Here is a 19665-nt window from a genome sequence, read left to right as displayed (position 1 = left end):
AGCATCAAGCACATGTCCTCAATTAAAATTAATGCTTCATTGTGAATTTCTTCGTTCATTTGCAAATCTGCATTCAATGTTCTAAGACGCATCTCATGCAATATATCTTCGGCCATATGATCTTTATATTTGATCCATATATCAATCGGTGTGGATGGGAAGCATGTGCACAAAATTATAGCAAACAATGTTCGTATTTGTTTAGCATTTGACGACATTACAGCATCTTCGAGTGTGTGGTCCCAATGAGCGTCATTCTCTAGCAATCCCAAATGTTGGTAGGCTTCTCTGTATGTGCCGCACAATACACCATTAACTGTTCGCAGATGTTGGAATGATGTGGGGCCACGAATACTGACTAATATTCGTTCGTATTATGTATAATCCTTATAAATATAATCCAAGACTTTGTCTGAAACAATTTTTGCTAAGAAGAACCATTCCTGCAAGGGGTTTTAAAAAAGCTGTGTGAAATAAAAATCATAATTTCTGTACTGAGTACATTGTCAAACCCGTTCTTAATTATTGTAAAACTTCTTAATATTATCTACTACCGTCGTCTAAAATATTTTTTATACGTGCAACCATTATTGCAACAAACGAAAAAACAGGAGTTGAAGGAAAAGACAATTCTTAACTCTCTTAGTAACTACATAATCAAATATGTTCAAAAATTTTGTATGCCTAAATAAAAAGATTTTTTCAATATTTTCATATTTAGTGTTTGCACAATGTGTTCGTTTTTTCAGTTACTTGTGATAAAACAATATTGAATGCAGTGGTACATATATTTATGCAGGTGCGAACTTAATTAGACTTCCGAGAGAAGCTCGGTCTTGCAGGTATTATTTATTTATATTCAGTTCCAGGAGCTTAGCATCTCGTCTAAAGCGACGTAAATAGATACGGCAGGCATAACTGAACAGGAGAGAACAGCGGAAGGGAATCATGGTCTACAGCACGGGACCGTCCCAGCATTTACGATACGCGTGTACTCTTGAGATTAGGCTTCCACCCGGTGTCAAGGAGTTCCCCCCCCCCTCCCAAACCAATCGTCCCCAACCATATTCTCTCGATTCCTGAAGCCTCCTAGGTAAATACTTCCCTCCTCTCACATCTAGTATCTTCCCCTCAAGCCCATTCCACGCCCAAGCAGTCCTCTCCAGTAATACTTGCTTCCTCTTTCCGTTCGTCACCACTCTCCCTGGATCTTCCACTTATGATCCCTCGTCCCTCTATACCACCCTCTATACCAGCTTTCCCCAACCCTACTCCCCCTTAATCACCCCAAACAGTTTCACCAGTCTTTCTACTTTCCTCCTTCTTTTCACTGTTGTCCCACCCTAGCTCCTTCATCACCGAATGTCTTTGCAGCTCTCCGTCACCTCTTCCTCGCGTGAGTTCGGGAAACCACAGAAAACAGACATCAGTGAGGCCGGATCAGGACTTAAGTGCTGTGCCACCTTTACCTCGCCCCGTGCCCATCGTCAAACACGCGCGTTTGTCGCTCCGGAAATTATCTGGCGACCGAGTTCTCGCCTTACAATTCAACCAGCGCAAGTCACGTGCAGACCAATAATCCTGCCGTCAGTACACATGCGAACAGTGGATGTTGAGCTTCGACCACGCAGTAAAATAACTAAAGAAAAAAAAATTAAAAACAAAAACATGTCAGCGAGTCTTTCAGTACTCGCCAGAGATGTGTAACAACTAAACTAGGTAACGAGCAAATTCATGTATTATCATTTTGCAGCTATACTTATAATACGAAACTTGAACACAAAATTTGATTTAGAATTCTTTAAAATAATGCCTAGCGTGATAAATATACGGAAATGTTTATTTCAATTACATTTCTTCAAGCTAATCACACGTAAATTCCGCGTCCACCGCTAGAATTTTCTGCCAGAGCAGCTAGGTCGACTATCGAACCATTCAATTTGCAGACGGAAATTTGAACTATATAATAAAACGGCTCCAATAAAAGCGAAAAAGAATTGAAAAAAAATTAAACCCCGGCTTTAAACCTGATTTTCAACACTGGTTTATATTACATAGTTTCCTTTTGGCTTTGTGAACTTTGTCTCAAACCAACCACCACAGATGGCAGCACCGTGTTTACACATTTTCGTTCCATGCGACTTCCGTTCTATTCACGAAATTACTCCCACCAAATGCCGTATACCAAGAGCCAAGATGTTACACAAGGAAAGAAAACATTTTATCCTAAATATGTTAAAAACCAATTTTTTTAATAACTGGATCTGTATCGCTGTGGATAATCTGCACACACACTTGTCAGTGACTGCAGCGTTGCAAGACGAAAGTCTTAAAAATGTTTCACTTAAGGGGGGTTAAGCCTCGCCATTTTTAATTTGAAATATTTTGATACAGCTTCCAGTAAAGCTTCCGTGCTAATTTTTCTTTTATTGACCTAGCATAGGAATTAACTATCGCTACTTGTTGAAGTCAACACTCATAAACTGGTGTGATCATCATGACGGTTGTAGTCGCTCGCGTCAAGTAATTTCCTCACGGCGCTTACAGACTAGAGCATATTTTTAAATAAGTTGTTGCGACAAGGCATAGAAGGTCTGGGAGATGAGATTTATGCCTTGACATGCCAAAAGTTGGGATAAATTTATTCAAAATTAGAAATATACCAAAAATATGCGAAAAACCAAAATGAAAGCACCTAATCCCCCTTAAAGGTATAGTTGAGGCAAGTACCTGGATTCTCATGTTTTAGGATTGGATTGCCGGTGTGGCCATCCAGATTCCTGTTTCCCGAGGTTGCTCAGAACTCACTCCGACCAACTGCTGGGATGGTTCCTTGCCACAAGTCACTGCCGATTGGTTCCCCAACAGCCCTGTTATGTGTCATAGCGTGTCATCTTTTCTAATGAAATCGTTGTCGGGAAGTTAATGATCGGTCCCTCACACCATGTGTGTATATTTATTTATTTATATATATATATATATATATATATATATATATATATATATATATATATATTGTTTTCATTTTCACGACATTTTTGCCATCCAAGGGCCGAAACTGAAATTTTAACTCGATACCTCCCTTGATTTGTTAATTGTAAATTAACAGATGTAAAAAGTCACGTAAGTGTTCGTATTTATTATCTCTGATACTTCGTAACAAAATCTGCAAAACAACAAATGCAATCGTGTTAAAAAATTTGGTTTTAATCCGTGAATAATAATGATGACGAGAAAAGGAAAAATTCAACATGGCGTGTATGACCGAGACATAAGATGGCCGCCTAGCTGGATGCACAGAGCTTCAGAAGCGAGGGGTCGCTAAGAGTAGTATATATTGGGGGCTCCTGCGTCTGGCTTCTGGCTGTGGAGCCGGGAGCCGGTCCGCCATCTTGGATTGTGATGTCACGGCGGCCATCTCGAATGGTTGTGACCTTGACCTTGACCCCGACGGCCATTTTGGATCCGCCATCTTGGATCCGCCATCTTGGTTGACATCATTGTGTTCTAGAAAATTCCGTCGATGTGTTATCCGCCATTTTGAATGATGACGTCACTGTTGCAATTATCGTTATGGTCACCATCTTTAACTTTTTTATTTATTATCCGATTTTAATGAAATTTTTTTTAAAATTTATAAAAAAATTCACTTAATAAAATTTTAATAAAATATTTATAAAAAATATACTTTTACGACACGGAGTTCGGAGTCCTCGGTTCGAACCCGTCGAGTGCAAAAAAAATAAAAATGGTAACCGATCCTTCCCCCGTGGTGGCTGCTGGCAGACTGACTCCCACCACTTTTTTTCAAAGCATATATAACATCATCTAGTAGACGTCATGACCGCCATCTTGTCTTCGATGCTGGAAGCCATCATCATTGTATCGTCGGCTAGAGTGCACCAACGCCATGTTAGTTTAATTTGTATCCGCTAGAGTGCAGTAATAATTTGTTATTGCTGTGACACCCGCCATCTTGTCATTTGGCCGCCATCTTGAAAATCAGTAATTATTTAGCTAGAAATTCGGGAAAAGTTCCAAAATGCATTAAATAAATCACTCATTAATTTACATATTGATTCGATCGATTCCCGTCCTCGGTTCGATACCCGATCGTTGCAATAATGTTTAATTTTATGTAAAAAATAATATTTCAATAAACCATGTTCATCATTCGTAAAGAGACTCTAAATCCTCTACGACCACCATCCTATCAGACATCAAGACCACCATATTGGAATGCGTAATTTTAATGCTAGAGATTCGGGAAAAAGTTCAAAATTTATTAACTAAATTTGTAATATATATACTGATTGATTAGATCGACTTAGGTCCTAGGTTCGATCCCTGGTCGATACAAAACAACTTCAATATTTTAAAAAAGTACCACTAAAGTGGCAGGTTTGAGAAAATAAAAAACACCACAAGTTCCTTTAAAAAAACTTTTATTACATACATACTACACTACTACAAGTACAAAAAAATACACAGACAAATTACTAAAGTCTTGTGGATTCCTTGATTCAAACAGTTTTCCTATTATACGGACTAAGTCCTTTACATGTTCGTAAATGTCTATTCAGTTTATCTGGTCGACATATTGGTATACCACAATATTCACACAAAGACGAATTATCGACTTCATTAAAAAGACAGTGATATATTTCGTGTCGTTGTGCACTTTGAATATTTGCCAATGTTTTGTTACAAAATATACAGCTTGATTCCGATGAATGTACAGCCAGTCTATCACAATTCCTGAGGTGTCGTTTTAATCTTCCATATTGTACAAACTTGCTTAAACACCTGTTGCACTGATATGTAATGCGTTCACAGTTATTACTACAATTGTGTATTACATAATCACATAATTTCAAGTTTTTGATATTCTCGCAGTACGTGCAGCCGGGTGATGGAACACCGTTGGATTCACCTTCCTTCATCAATGACACTGGAACTGTTGACAACCATTGTAACACTGCTGACATGTTAACTTCTTAATCCGTTGAGGTCTGCTCTGCAGAAGATGTTGCACGCGTCGAAATCTCCTGCTGTGCTGAGAGAACAGGTGTAGCTGTAGACATCGTTGACATCGAGCTCTGCACTGTTGATGGTAGACCTTCAATCCAGGTTGGTGTTGATACTGGTAATGATGCCATCGAGTTCTCAAGAATAGCTAGATACCGGTCTATTAATCAAGTCTAACTATCCGTTCATCACCGCAGTCAGAGACGGACTGAAGTTCATATCACCAGGGTCTCACTTATATAGTCTCATCAGCTGGTACAACACACGAGTCAAAACAATAACCATGTTCATTATACTTGCAATTAGCTTTCTCGGAGCATTTTATATAATGACGATGTAAGCTGTCGAGACGTGAAATTAGTGTATTGCACTTATTGCACTGAAATTGTATTCGTTTCAGTATATTATTCGGACAACTGCTTCTTTCATGTCTGCGTGCATTCGTAGGTTTTGTAAAATATGCGTCACAATATTTGCATTGATGCGCTGTACGCTCTTCATTAAATGAAGTCTGGAATGCAGATGGTGGAACTTCAGCTGATGATGGAACAGCACGTATCATTGTCTCCTCTGCAGCAGGTATCGGGATCTCCACCGCCGCCGTGGTCTCCTCTGCAGCCGGTATCGGGATCTCCGACTCCATCATCGTTGCTGCCATCGAGGTCCCCGCTGCTGTCGGTAAACATTCTATTCCGGTCGACATAACTAAATCTCACGAAACTTAATGGAGAGAGCACGTCCGTACTGCACCGCGACCAGAGGTGAACTGCGGGTCCAGTCGTCTGAACCTCGCTTATATACCCGTGGTCTACTGGTATACTACATGAGTCAAAATATTGTCTGTATTTAAAAAAAATTTTTCCTATTAGGTATCTAAAAAAATTGTAGAAATAAAAAACACACAAGTTCAAGTTTTACACATTTATTTACAAAATTTACACAAATACATATTAGGTTAAGGAATCAAGCATTTTCACAAGCAAAGTCTTTAATGCCGCACGAACTGACCCGTCGACTCCGGTTCCAACCGGTTCGTGGACTCCGGTTCCAACTGGTTCGCAGGCCACAGGAGCAGGATCACAGTTTTCCAGCTGGTCATCTTCTGCGACGTTGACAACTCCGACAAGACATGGTCGATGACGTCTGTGACCACGTCTACGCCTGGGCTTTGGCTCAGTGCTAGTTGGGACAGATTCACTGCCTGAACTGCGACGACGAGACGCACGCCGTTTGGCAGTCTGCGTAGAAGCATCACAGGTCGCAACAGGTTGCAACACGTCCATGTTTGGTGTTGCACATGCAGACGAGGCGACTACCTCAGCGATGCTGGCAGGAAGGATTGTGTGTGGTCTCATGTGATAGACGGCACAGTTTCCAGGTTCGCAACAATCTACCAGCTGCTGAGTCGGTTCGTAGGACACAGGAAAGTGCGCAAACCGCCAATGCTGAGCGCCTCCATCACAGGTTTCTGTATATGTACGTAGATACCCGGAATCCCAATAGCTGTACTCGACACTGCTGAAGCTAGGTCTTTCGCTCACGTATACGTTAACAGGATGAAACGTAAACATCTTCTTGCAGGTCGAACGTCAACTGAAGGCAACTACGGATGTACACCATTTATATATGCAGGCTCCTACTAACACTATGTGTGCCATTTCTGCATTAACTGCGAGTTTGTACAGGCACAGACACGATCAAACTTGTCACGTGACTGCACGTCGTATATTGCACTAAGCTTGCGCAGGGAAGGACAGCCGTAGTCGGTCTGTAGGTCTACAATTACAACTGACGCATCACACAACTTGCTCAGCCATTTCTTCTGTTCAGGTCCGACAACGTAGATTATTTCGTTTTGAACTAGTAAATCTTCAAAAGTGTTTTTCACTTGGTGGTACGGAATTTTTCCTTCGTCCCACTCTAGTCCGTGATAATATTTACATAGCCATTCATTCGACCGTTTACTTTTTTCGTCTAGTAGTTTCCACGGATACGGAGGTCGGAAGCTGCGGGTTCGTGTCTTGTCTCCGGAGGTGACGCTAATTTCCTTGAGCACGAATCCATTTTGACTCTGGAAACCTTGCAGGTTGCAGTACATCTTGTCGCTAGCAATGCTCGGTCGTAACTAAATTATTTTCGAAAACGAAACGGTATTAATGTCAGAATTTTCACAAGTTTGTCTCTACAATTGTACGATGCAAGCCGATCGTGAAGTATCAGACAAAAAGCATAGGTGTTTGGTGGAATATTTCCGCTAGTCGTTATCTCGATCCTACAGTCGATGATGTTTGAATTTATTCGATTAACCTGTTTGGAAACGTCAAACACCATAAACGGAGCCTTGTTCTTGAAACTGTCGGGACTTAGTATCGGTGACTGTCTCCGCCCGTAGTAAGCTTGCTGAAACTTGGCATACATTTGATATGCTAGAAGAAATCTTCCACTTTCAAAATCCATGTTCATGTCAACGTACGGATAACTTTCGCTGTTTAAAAATATTTTTACATTGCGTATTTGACAGTTATCGAATACGGAGCGACTCACTCCTGCATTGAATTGTCTTCCGGTCTGAAGACCGACGATGTATCTTGGTTTTTCCGTAGCGAAGCTGGACTTTACTATCCAATTGATACGCTGACTATGAGGCAAGCCAGGATAAGTTTCCAGGCTCCAGGATCGGAATGGCACATCGAAGTTCTTGCCATTTTCTATGTTCTTCAACATCTTGACTCGTTCAACGGTGCTCACTTGGATGTGGGGCAGCATCCACTCAATAGACTGTAGTGTTAGCGAGACATCTTGAGGGTTTTCTGCAGCGACGACAATTGCATTAATGTGCGTGTTGGCTAGAAGCAGTACGAGCTCTTGTTTCGAATTAATGATTATATGCTTGTAGTCCTCAGCGAATCCAAGAAGCATGGACAGAGGAACACAAACTTCGAACTTCCCTTCGGCATAAACCGGAAGCTTATATTCATCCTCGAGAGCCCAACCGGCCATCTTTGCAGCAGACAGTTCATTTGGCGTGAGCGAAAGGTAATTTTTCATAGCAGATGTTATGCCTACATCTCTCGTCTGGTCTACCTCGACGCCATTGAGTACATATGTAATGCGCTCGATTAGGTGAAGAATACCATTGCAGGATATTGATGTCGTTGTCGGGTGCGTACCATCCGCTTTTGTAAGCGTGCCTCTTATACGTAGAAATGACTGCGAAAGTTAAGTACAAATATCTTGGTGTTGTACTGCAATGCGTACTTCCGATGGTAGTGCGTACGGTCCGAGCAGGAAAGGCTGGTACTCGTGCAATTCCAATACTGAGAAGATACTTTATGCTGTCAGGTGTTAATGCACCGATGTCTGGTAGAGAACTGTTCTTATTCACTACAATACGATTTCTTTTATAACTGTTCGGTGTTACGAACTTTATGCCCATCGCTTCAAGTGCAGACGTAATGTAATTTCCTCGTCTTGAAAATTCACCAATCGTTCTCGCTGGTCAACGATTCTGACGACGACTTCGTGTGCGCACTTCACGACGACTGGAACGTAAATGATACTTTGCGGTACTTCTACCAGTTTATATTCTGGCGGGACCATCGGCGAAAACTCGTGCAGCATGTTGCTTAGTCTTCCGTTGAGGTACGTTCCACTTGCCAAATTACAGATTATTCTTATGACATTCACAGGTAAAATGTTTACTGCGCGCGTAGATTCGTACGTTCTTCCTGTATCATACACCTTTGATTCGAATCCGAGCATCGTACCTATGGTCCCAGGTTTCGTAAAGTCGACATTTTCACTGCATGTTAGAATACTTTTTTGAGTGTTTGGATTTCCACGCAGTTGAAAGTCTACATCCTGTGGTAACATATCCCTGATGTAATTTGCAATGTCGTCAATTTCGTAAGAGCCAACAGGTAACTGTATTTCATGAGCGGACCCATCGCTTTTCAGGAAGCAAATCTTGCAGTTTTCCTCGTCGATATTAGGTATGGCATTATACGTTTGAAAATCTACGAGTCCGATACACCATTCTCCGTCTAAATCCAGAGGCGGGAAATGAACCGCCCGCAGCTCAGATGCGTGACCTGTCAGGGTAAGTGTTATCGACATGACTAATAAATTATCATCACTGCACAACCTTTAAGTAGCAATTGTTATTTGTCAGCTAATTTTTGTTTGTTAAAAAGCGAAGACACAAGTGTCCGCAGTTTGTTTGATTAGGCCTCTGTTCCGTTTCGTAATTGTAAAACAACGTAGTGGACCAGCCCAGGTACTGTCGCAGTTCAGGCGGAGGCCGTAAATTTCCAAAACTATCGTAGTACTCGGCAATATTTCCAGACTTTACATAGGCCACCCAGTGCGTGCCTTGACCCGCCGACGTGTCTAAATTAATTATTGCGCGCTCACGTGTCTTTGGCTTGCTGGGCAAAGTGTCTCGCATAAACACGCCGCGGAAATTTGGTATTTTCAGTTTGCGTGCGTACTTTATTAAATCTATATTGGTGAGCGGACGTTTCGGCAAAGAACTTAGGATTTTTTCATTCGTTTCTTCCTCATGCCTCGTCCTGTCTTGTGAGGTTGCAAGTAGAGTCCTGCGTCGTTTTTTTTACCGATGGCAATGGCTTCCATGTTGGCATTGTGTCGCTGTGCTTCTTTTAACTGCTTGCGCTCATTCTTCGAAGTGTTGACTGCCCGCACTATACCGCTCGTTGCACCGATGAGGCCGCCGAGAGCACCCAATGCAGGCAAAAGCAAAGGAAGAAATCCTCCTATAATCTTCTTGTCGAGAGTCTGTAATTTTTGCTTGGCTTTTTGCACGCCTGCACCAGTCTTGCGTTTGGTCTTGCGTGAGTTAGTCTTTGACTTGATGGAGCTGGCTCGACGAGCACCCAGTCCTAATTTCGTCTTTGCCTGCATGATTTTAGATACGCCCCACGCTGCGATTTTCTCTCCTAGTCCCGCGTTAGGGCCGGTTTCACCAACAGGGATAATGCTATTTTATCGAGATAAAGTTCAAAAATATCTCGATGTTCTAGTTGTTGTGTTTCATCACACACTTTATCTCGATTTTCTGATATTATCGAGATAGAATACTTAAACCTCGGAATTTGGTGGATAAAGTGAGAATATCTGGATAAAGATGTAAAAATAAACAAACACATCACAGCATGCATTATATTTTTGGAGGAAATATGGCTCGGGCGATGTATAATTTAATTCTTGAGGACAGTGATGATGAAGAACATTTTCGCGAACGTCGGCCACGATGGATTCAGGAAAGAAGCGATTATTTTGAATTGTATGACGAGGATGATTTCAAGATTCACTTTCGTCTTTCTAAACAATCGGCTATGTTTGTACTTGAACATATTGAAAACCAACTAGAGTTCCCTTCTGACAGGTAGGTTTATTTGATTCTAAACATCCATTTAAATTTTCTAATTAAATCTAGATTACTAACAGTATTTATTTTTACTTTTAGGAACATGTCAGTTTCACCCATGAATCAACTTCTTGCAACACTTCGTTTTTATGCAACGGGATGTAACCAGCTGTCTGTTGGGGACTACGTTGGTTGTAGTAAACCCACAGCACACAGAATAATCCACAGGGTTAGTTGCGCAATCGCTGCTCTTCGGCCTCAATTCATAAGATTTCCTGAGACCAGAGAAGAAATTCATTCGGCCCAAATGAAATTTTATCAGATTGCAAAATTTCCCAGGGCTATTGGTGCAATGGATTGCACCCATGTCAGAATACAGTCACCAGGTTTGTTAAGAATATCATTGAGCATAGGTTCAAAGTGAATGATATGTCAAGGCATATTGTTAATACAGAAAATATTTTTTTTCAGGAGGAGAAAATGCAGAGTTGTACAGAAATAGAAAAGGGTACTTTTCTATCAATATTCAAGCCATTTGTGACCCAAATGTGGAATTCAAAGATATTGTTGCCAGATGGCCTGGATCCACACACGATAGTACAGTCTTTAATAACAGTAATAGAAGAGCATTCTTTGAAAGAGGAGCATATGGAGATTCGGTATTGCTTGTGGATTCAGGCTATGGTTGTAACAAATATCTAATGTCTCCATTGAACAATCCCACAAGTCGTCAGGAACATCTTTACAACGAATCGCAAATACGATCTAGGAATCCAGTAGAACGAATGTTTGGATGCTGGAAACGGCGCTTTCCAGTCTTAGCTTTAGGACTGAAAGTCAGCCTAGAGAATGCTTTCCCAATCATTGTGGCAACTGCAGTGCTGCATAATATTTTGATACGAGCCGGCGAAGAAATTCCACCAGATGATCCTAACATTATTTGTGAAAAACCGTGGACTGAACTGCTGGAGGAAGGTTACATTAGGGATCAAGAAGGAAATGTGGAGAGAAGGGCCAGATATGATGTAGTGAGACGGTCATTAATTGAGAACTATTTCAGAAGGTAAGAACAAATAATATTAAATTTATCCGATTGCATATACAAACTCCTATCATATTTAATAATTTTTGTTGTCTCAGTTTGTTGTAGATGGCCTCGAGAAAAAATCATCAACAAATTCGTGAAGATGTTGCAGCAAGGATCAAGGGACAAAAACTGTAAAATGGTTTTATGTATAATTGTTATTAGTCAAATAATTAGTAATGCTACAAATATCAAATATATATATAGATAATGATTTTCAATACAACTAGGTTTCATTACAAATATACGAAATCAGATGCTTTGAAATGCTCATTGTAAATAGAGTTACAAAGAAAAATTGTATACAAATTACATAAAACATAAAATTATAAACCATCCAATTCTTTCTTTAGTTTTTTAATCTGTAGAGTCATAAATTCAGTCTGTAGCTTTTCATGATTCAGCCTTTCTTGTTCTTGTTGCAATCTCACTTGACGCAGTTCTTTCATAGCTTCATTTTCTTCTGTTGCATATTTCTTACATAATTCAATTAGTTCAATTTTAGCTTTATGGAGGGCACTTCTTTCATTGTTCTTGCTGGACTGCAATTTTGGCCGCCGTCTCTGAGTCCAGGAAGACTTCCCCGCGATGTTTGGCAACTGACACTCAAGGACTGATTTTGCAACATTGTTACTATTATCGGGAATATGGTCTCTTGAAGTACTTTCACAGTTGCCTTGCTCAGTGCTTACCATAACCGTTTCTTTGACACAAGGGAATATCACTGGTGAAACTGATGATGTTGAACTGGCATTATTTTGTGGTACAAGAGCAGGACATATGGGGCCTCTGAGCATTGAGGGAGTGTAGTGGGACCAGTCTCCATTAAGAAGTGTCTGCTGAAAAAAAAAAAAGAAGACACTGTTATGTGAAAAATGTAAACATTCATCGTACTGTTAAGTTTCTTTGTTACGTTAATGTTATTAACATTTTAAACTGCTTTGTAATGTCTGCTACTTTACACTAGTTTGAGTCTCCAGGGTAGCAATGTCCACCATCGAACCTATTTCCAGCTCTACGACTGCATTTTCTTCTGTGTTGTTTGATTCACCTGGAACAATACTATTCTGGTTAGTTCACATGTGATGTTATAAGCACAACAACTTAACGGTTTAACAAAATAATACATATAGGTCTAACATTTCCAATGTTCGACCAAATATGAGACTTCTTTTATGTAAGAATGAAACTGATCAAAATTATTTTAATCAATCATCTACATCATTTACTACACAGAAAAATGTACTGAAGGAGAAGGCTATGAAAAACCATTACTTTGTAGGAATACTGTACTTACTTATGCATTGTAATGTATTGACCATTACTGCATCTGAGTCTGAGTCAAAGATATTATTGTGTCCTTTAACTACAGGTTTTATTAAAGTATATACGCGGCCCAAAATAGGGTCATTTGTACACTTTGTGGGGGGTCCTCCACCTGAAAAAAACAATGTATTCAATTTAATTAAATTAATTGTCAATGTACATTGCCATTTGTAAAAATATATTAAACCACTTCCTTTCACTTTGTATAGTAAGTCACAAAATAAAATGTTACATTTTGTAATACAAGTTGAAAATATTTTTATACAAAACATACCTGTCCCAGTTACCATCTGAACTTTTTCGTCTGCATACTGTTTCCGTGTCGTCTTCTTCAGATTTTCCCAAACAGATTTCAGGTTATCTGCAGACCTGTGATGGACTCCTGACACACAGTTGAAACTACTTGCAATAATTTGCCACTGTTTCAATTTGTTCTGTTGTGTTACTGCATCCGTGCGCTTATTTTCAATTATGTTAAAATGTTCTGTCACCAAATCTAACAAAACAATTTTTTCTTCTGGTGATAAATTCTTATTTCGTGGTTTTTTGGCGGAACAAGTGTTTTCTTTAGCTTCCATTATCTTTATTATCGCTACACGACTTGAATAACAACAAACCTACTCGCGATATTTGTTTACTTTTCTTCCGAACATCGAGATTTCAAAAAGAAAATCGGGATTTTATAATGAATATCGAGATATTATTATCTCGATTATCTGGGAAGAGGATAAGTCGTGGTGAAACGGACACAAGATCATCGCGATTAAAATTCAAGTTTAACTTTTTATCTCGATAAAAATATCTCGATTTTCCATTAAGTTTATCTCTGTTGGTGAAACCGGCCCTTAGACGATTTGCTTATATCTTCGGCTTCCTGTGCCAATATCTCGTCGGCCCGGTGTCTGGATTCCAGGTCCTTGCTTAATGAATATGCGATATCGTGCTGCTTGCACTTTTCGTCGAGTGAATTAATGCCCACGTCACCGCGAGCTAACCTTTTCGCTAGTTTAGTGCCGGGGCCGCAGATTCTGTAGCCGGGAATGTGTAGCTCGAATGGTAGGTTGTTTATCAGCGAGTTCACGAGTCCCGCGCCGATGTGTTGTTTGTTCTTACCTCTTCGAGTCATTACGCACAACTGACCAGAAAGTATAAATGTGTTTGATTTTATACAATTACTTTAGCACAATGCAGGTCGTCAAGCAAGACGTGTGTTTGCCCGTACGCATTACGCAAGACGATGTATTTAGTGCGCGTGAATCACGACATGGCTTACTGTTGCCTTCTGCCGTACGTTGCATAATGGCGGGTCCGTCAAACTGCGGCAAAACGTGTGTTTTACTGAGTTTACTGGAGGAACCAAACGGTCTTCGGTTCGAGAACGTTTACTTGTATTCCAAATCGCTGCAACAGCCAAAGTACCAGCGACTAGCTACAGTTCTACGCTCGGTGGATGGTCTGGAGTATTTTCCGTTTAGCGATAATACCGATATTGTACCTCCAAGCGAAGCAAAAGCCAATTCCGTGTTTGTTTTCGACGATTAAATGTAAGAGAAACAAGGCATAATACAAGAGTACTTTTCCATGGGCAGACACGCCAAGGTAGACTGCGTTTACCTGTGTCAGACGTACAGTAGAATACCAAAACATCTTCTACGAGACAACGCGAATGTCATAGTACTTTTTCGCATGGACGAACTTAATTTACGCCACGCTTATGACGATCACGTAAACACCGACATGACGTTCCGGGAATTCAAAGACATGTGCTCCTTGTGTTGGAAAGAAGAACACGGATTCCTAGTTATAGTCAAAGATTGGCCGCTATATAAGGGCAGGTACAGACGAGGTTTCGATAATTTTATTGCCAAACATGAGTCATAGCATTTCTAAATTTGGACGCAGCAGTCGAGACTTACGTACTGCTCTCAAGTCTCATGACGACGTTATCCGCAAATACATTTCGCTACTGGCTCAAAAGGTGAAAAGTGTGAAAAACGAATTACTAGAGTATCTCGTTGCCATCGACCAGCGTGTGGAAGCCTCGGATTCTCGCATTCGCGACATGATCGAAGTATCGAATGCACAAAGACGTGACGATTTGAGAACTTTTCAAAGTAGTCTGAAAGCATCACTATCTCACTTGTCAACAAATTCAGATTTAGCCAAACACAAGAAAGAAGTTTCTGCGAACGAATAACAAAAGTATATAAGGAGGTCTTGCAATAAGTTTTCAGCCAGTACAATGTCGGACCTGGCCAGTGACCTTCATCGAGCTATACGGTCTGTTCGTGAAAAATATTTACTTGCTAGACGAACCAGACTTGCACGTGAGATGGAAAATGAGGAGATATTTAAACTAATCATTAGTCGCCTCGACGAACTTAAAAACAAGGAAGAACCAGCCATCATTGTGAAGACAGAAGTTGAAGATGAAATGCCAACTGTAAAGAAGAGAAAGTATGAACCAGATCGAGAAGAAGAGGACTTAACAAGTACAGAGTCCATGCACAAGAAAAAAATACCGAAAAAGGGACATCAAGTTAATGCAATGGTCCGACCATACCTGATATCGTTTACGAGCCGGAATAATGACACGACCTACGGAGTGTACAGATAACATAATAAGTGGTTCCTCGGTGCTAAAGAAATAGACTTTCTACCAGGAAATATCGTGCGCGTAGAAGCGTTCAAAACACGCGGGACTCCTGGTCTGTACGAATTGCTGTTTCGCAGGGAGCCTAAAGGATATTCTCACATAGTCTTACAAGAGTACAAAAAACTGCTAGAGCTAACCAATGCACATTTTCGCGATAACGATCCAGATAGTGGTGTATATAAAGACGTAGATCATGAAAAAATCGACATTCTCGCTAATCTCTTCAGTGAACTAACAATACATGGCGAAGGTTTAAAAAGCTAGAAAGTGGTCAGATATTTGACTACGCATATTGGGACGACCCTAATGAATTAGTTGATCGCCTTAGAATTCTACATGCTTCGCTTAGTGTAGGAAACTATTCGCACATCAACGAAATAGTCTCCATACTTGAAGAACTGAGGGAAGCCGGCTACATACAATGAGTCGAACCGGAATCGCTCGCGAACTTCATGCTCCTGCTAGATGGAAATACCTTCGTCGCAAAGTCATAGTTCGTGGAATTGACGATTTATTCCAGGCGGACCTTGTTGAGATGATACCGTATTCCCGATTGAATAAAGGTTTCAAGTACATGTTGACAGTCATCGATGTTTATAGCAAGTTCGCTTGGGCTAGACCTGTCAAATCAAAGACTGCAACTGACGTAGCCAAGGCCATAAACAATATTTTACGTGATGGACGTGTACCGTCGCACCTGCAAACGGACCTCGGGAAATAATTCTACAATGCGACCTTCAAGGCTTTGATGAAGAAGTATGGCATCAAACACTACTCTACATTTAGTAACGTCAAAGCCTCCGTTGTCGAAAGGTTTAACAGAACTTTGCGTTCCAAGATGTGGCGACAGTTCACGGCTAACAGAAATTACAAGTGGCTTGACATCTTGCCGAAACTAATAAGCGAGTATAATTCCACGGTGCATTCTACCACGAAAATGAAGCCAAAGGACATAACAGACAATCGCCTGCTTCAAACAGTGTTTTCCAACACGAAGAAGAAAGATCCACGAAAGCGTAAAACTAACGTCGGTGACATTGTGCGAATCTCCAAGCAGAAAGGTATCTTCGAGAAAGGTTTCACTGCAAACTGGAGTCCCGAACTTTTCCGTGTGACACATGTTCGTGAATCAGAGCCTAGGACCTACTACCTCGAAGATTTGGACCACAAACCTATCCATGGCGGCCTCTATGCCGAAGAGATTCAGCCTACGTTGTATCCCGATACGTAATTTGTGGAGATGATTATAAAACGAAGAAAAGGACGGTCCTACGTCAAGTGGTGGGGCTTTCCACCTCGCTTTAATTCGTGGGTGGCTGATGCGGAAATCGAGAAATCCACAAGACTTTAGTAATTTGTCTGTGTATTTTTTTGTATTTGTAGTAGTGTAGTATGTATGTAATAAAAGTTTTTTTAAAGGAACTTGTGGTGTTTTTTATTTTCTCAAACCTGCCACTTTAGTGGTACTTTTTTAAAATATTAAAGTTGTTTTGTATCGACCAGGGATCGAACCTAGGACCTAAGTCGATCTAATCAATCAGTATATATATTACAAATTTAGTTAATGAATTTTGAACTTTTTCCCGAATCTCTAGCATTAAAATTACGCATTCCAATATGGTGGTCTTGATGTCTGATAGGATGGTGGTCGTAGAGGATTTAGAGTCTCTTTACGAATGATGAACATGGTTTATTGAAATTTTATTTTTACATAAAATTAAACATTATTGCAACGATCGGGTATCCAACCGAGGACGGGAATCGATCGAATCAATATGTAAATTAATGAGTGATTTATTTAATGAATTTTGGAACTTTTCCCGAATTTCTAGCTAAATAATTACGGATTTTCAAGATGGCGGCCAAATGACAAGATGGCGGGTGTCACAGCAATAATAAATGATTACTGCACTCTAGCGGATACGAATTAAACTAACATGGCGTTGGTGCATTCTAGCCGACGATACAATGATGATGGCTTCCAGCATCGAAGACAAGATGGTGGTCATGACGTCATACTAGATGATGTTATATATGCTTTGAAAAAAAGTGGTGGGAGTCAGTCTGCCAGCAGCCACCACGGGGGAAGGATCGGTCGCCATTTTTATTTTTTTTGCACTCGACGGGTTCGAACCGAGGACTCTGAACTCCGTGTCGTAAAAGTATATTTTTTATAAATATTTTATTAAAATTTTATTAAGTGAATTTTTTTTATAAATTTTAAAAAAAATTCATTAAAATCGGATAATAAATAAAAAAGTTAAAGATGGCGACCATAACGATAATTGCAACGGTGACGTCATCATTCAAAATGGCGGATAACACATCGCCGGAATTTTCTAGAACACAATGACGTCATCCAAGATGGCGGATCCAAGATGGCGGATCCAAAATGGCCGTCGGGGTCAAGGTCAAAGGTCAAGGTCACACCAACCAAGATGGCCGCCGTGACATCACAATCCAAGATGGCGGACCGGCTCCCGGCTCCACAGCCAGAAGCCAGGCGCAGGAGCCCCCAATATATACTACTGCTAAGGGCGACACTAACTCGCGCATCACACGCCTTTTCGCCTCTACGGGCCGGGCACCGAACTGGCGTGAAGTCTTCTCGTCGGTAACGCGCCTCTATGGGACTTTCTAAGCCGTGACATTATCATTTTATGTTGGAATGTTAACGATAAAGCTCTTTACACGTCCTTATATATCATTTACGATGCTGCATGTGGAAATTTTCATATATAAAACGTCTGTGAAAACAACCCTTTTAGTCTTTTCTGCTGTCCAAAAAATACTCGTCATATTTGAAACCATGGAACGAAACTTTATACAAACGTGAAATGCTTCTTAAATATTATGTTCGTAACGAGACACTTATTAAATCTTGAGCAGTTTGTAAATGGCGTGTTAACACCTGGAGCTCTGCACACCGTTAGGCAACCCAGCCAGACGTTCAGCTTGGACCAAAATGATAATTAAAAAAAATTGGTTGTCTGTAAAGTTGGTTTACGGACGATAGTTTAACGTGAAAACGTCATAATAAAACATTGATTAAATGATTGCATACTTGTATGAATAAAATTGAATAATTTTTATTGAATTATCACTATTTTGTATGGATACAAAGAAGGAGTGAAATGAAATCTTCAATTTAATTGATAAATTTACTTTTATTTGCACTCATTGATTCAAATATGTTTATTACTTTAACGAAGAGATTATTTTAACTATAAATTTTATACATGTTTGCTATTTAACTTCTTCCAATCTGTGTTATTCTGTTAAGGATAGGACGATGATAGGAAAAGTAGGAAACGAATGGGAGTGTTTCAAGTTTAATGTGCCTCGAAAAAGTCAAATCGATGGTTGTTCCAATCGAGTGGAAGAGAGATAGATGCGGCGCAAGCGTACAATGAGGGTAACGGGAATTGTGTAACGGGACAATGCGCGTAACGGGACAATGAACATAACGGGACACTTTCGTGCGTGCAGCCGGCGTTCATCGATTTATTAGACGTTGTCACGTCAAAAAAGGGAAGGGGGTGATTGAATTTAAGTTTGGCTTGTTGTGTTCATGGTGACCAACGCGCACGACGTTGCCCGCAGCGTGTGGAAGGACATAACGCTGAACAGCACGAGCGACCAGTCCAAGTACCGCGTGTGGGACTACCCCATCAAGGAGCAGTACGGACACATCCTGCAGGCCATCACGCAGGCGGGCCCCGTCGAGAACGCCTCCGTGGGCTTCCAGAAGGTACGTGACTCGCGCCGCAGCTCCAAGCTCATTACACTCAGTTCTCGGACTGCTCGTCGGAGAATGTTAACACTAATAAACAATAATAAGTAGAGACCTGCAAAATTCGCGGATTCATTCGGTGATAGGCTAGAATTCAAACATATGTACCTCTTAAATAATTTTGCTATTGACTTACTGTTCATCTGGACGAATCTCAACCAGTTATAAAACCCTCAACCAAAGAAGGATCGAATCACAGACAAACCAGCTGAGACGACTTACAAGTCGGCATCCAATGAACTTGCGTTATTTGCCCGAGTGTACAGGGGTATGTGCAGTCTATCCTGAAGGCCATCGAAACCGCTAATTTTGCAGGTCTCTAATAATAAGTATGTTCTTGCTGTATACTTGATCGGTTTTTTAATTTTTTTATTTTTTTTTATTTATGT

General features: G+C 40.5%; 2 protein-coding genes across 2 annotated transcripts in view; one reads left to right on the top strand and one right to left on the bottom strand.

Annotated features, from left to right (window-relative positions):
- The window catches only part of LOC134528076 (ionotropic receptor 25a-like), a 90712-nt gene that overhangs the window by 63295 nt on the left and 7752 nt on the right, over window positions 1–19665 (top strand). Inside the window, exon 14 of the mRNA XM_063361316.1 lies at window positions 19087–19234. Coding sequence (XP_063217386.1) covers window positions 19087–19234 — 148 coding nt within the window. The remainder of the gene's footprint in view (window positions 1–19086; window positions 19235–19665) is intronic.
- On the bottom strand, window positions 1562–13665 carry LOC134528601 (uncharacterized). The gene is made up of 5 exons (XM_063362353.1): window positions 12799–13665; window positions 12464–12552; window positions 11933–12337; window positions 6037–6130; window positions 1562–1581 (listed from the first exon to the last, which is right to left on the bottom strand). The coding sequence occupies exons 1-5, from the start codon at window positions 13403–13405 to the stop codon at window positions 1562–1564; spliced, it is 1215 nt and encodes a 404-aa protein (XP_063218423.1). The 5' UTR covers window positions 13406–13665.

This window comes from Bacillus rossius, chromosome 1 (assembly GCF_032445375.1).
Source record: "Bacillus rossius redtenbacheri isolate Brsri chromosome 1, Brsri_v3, whole genome shotgun sequence".
Taxonomy (NCBI): Eukaryota; Metazoa; Arthropoda; class Insecta; order Phasmatodea; family Bacillidae; genus Bacillus; species Bacillus rossius.
This window is presented reverse-complemented; position numbering and strand designations above follow the sequence as displayed.

Bases quoted from the DNA above. Each gene is read 5' to 3' on its own strand.
- LOC134528601 (XM_063362353.1), bottom strand. From the start codon at position 13,405: ATGGAAGCTAAAGAAAACACTTGTTCCGCCAAAAAACCACGAAATAAG. The intron at 6,131-11,932 runs GTGAGATTGCAA...TCAACGTCGCAG, and splicing joins CTATGAAAGAACTGCGTCAA to AAGATGACCAGCTGGAAAAC. The intron at 1,582-6,036 runs GTCAGTTCGTGC...TACTGACGGCAG, and splicing joins GTTGGAACCGGAGTCGACGG to GATTATTGGTCTGCACGTGA.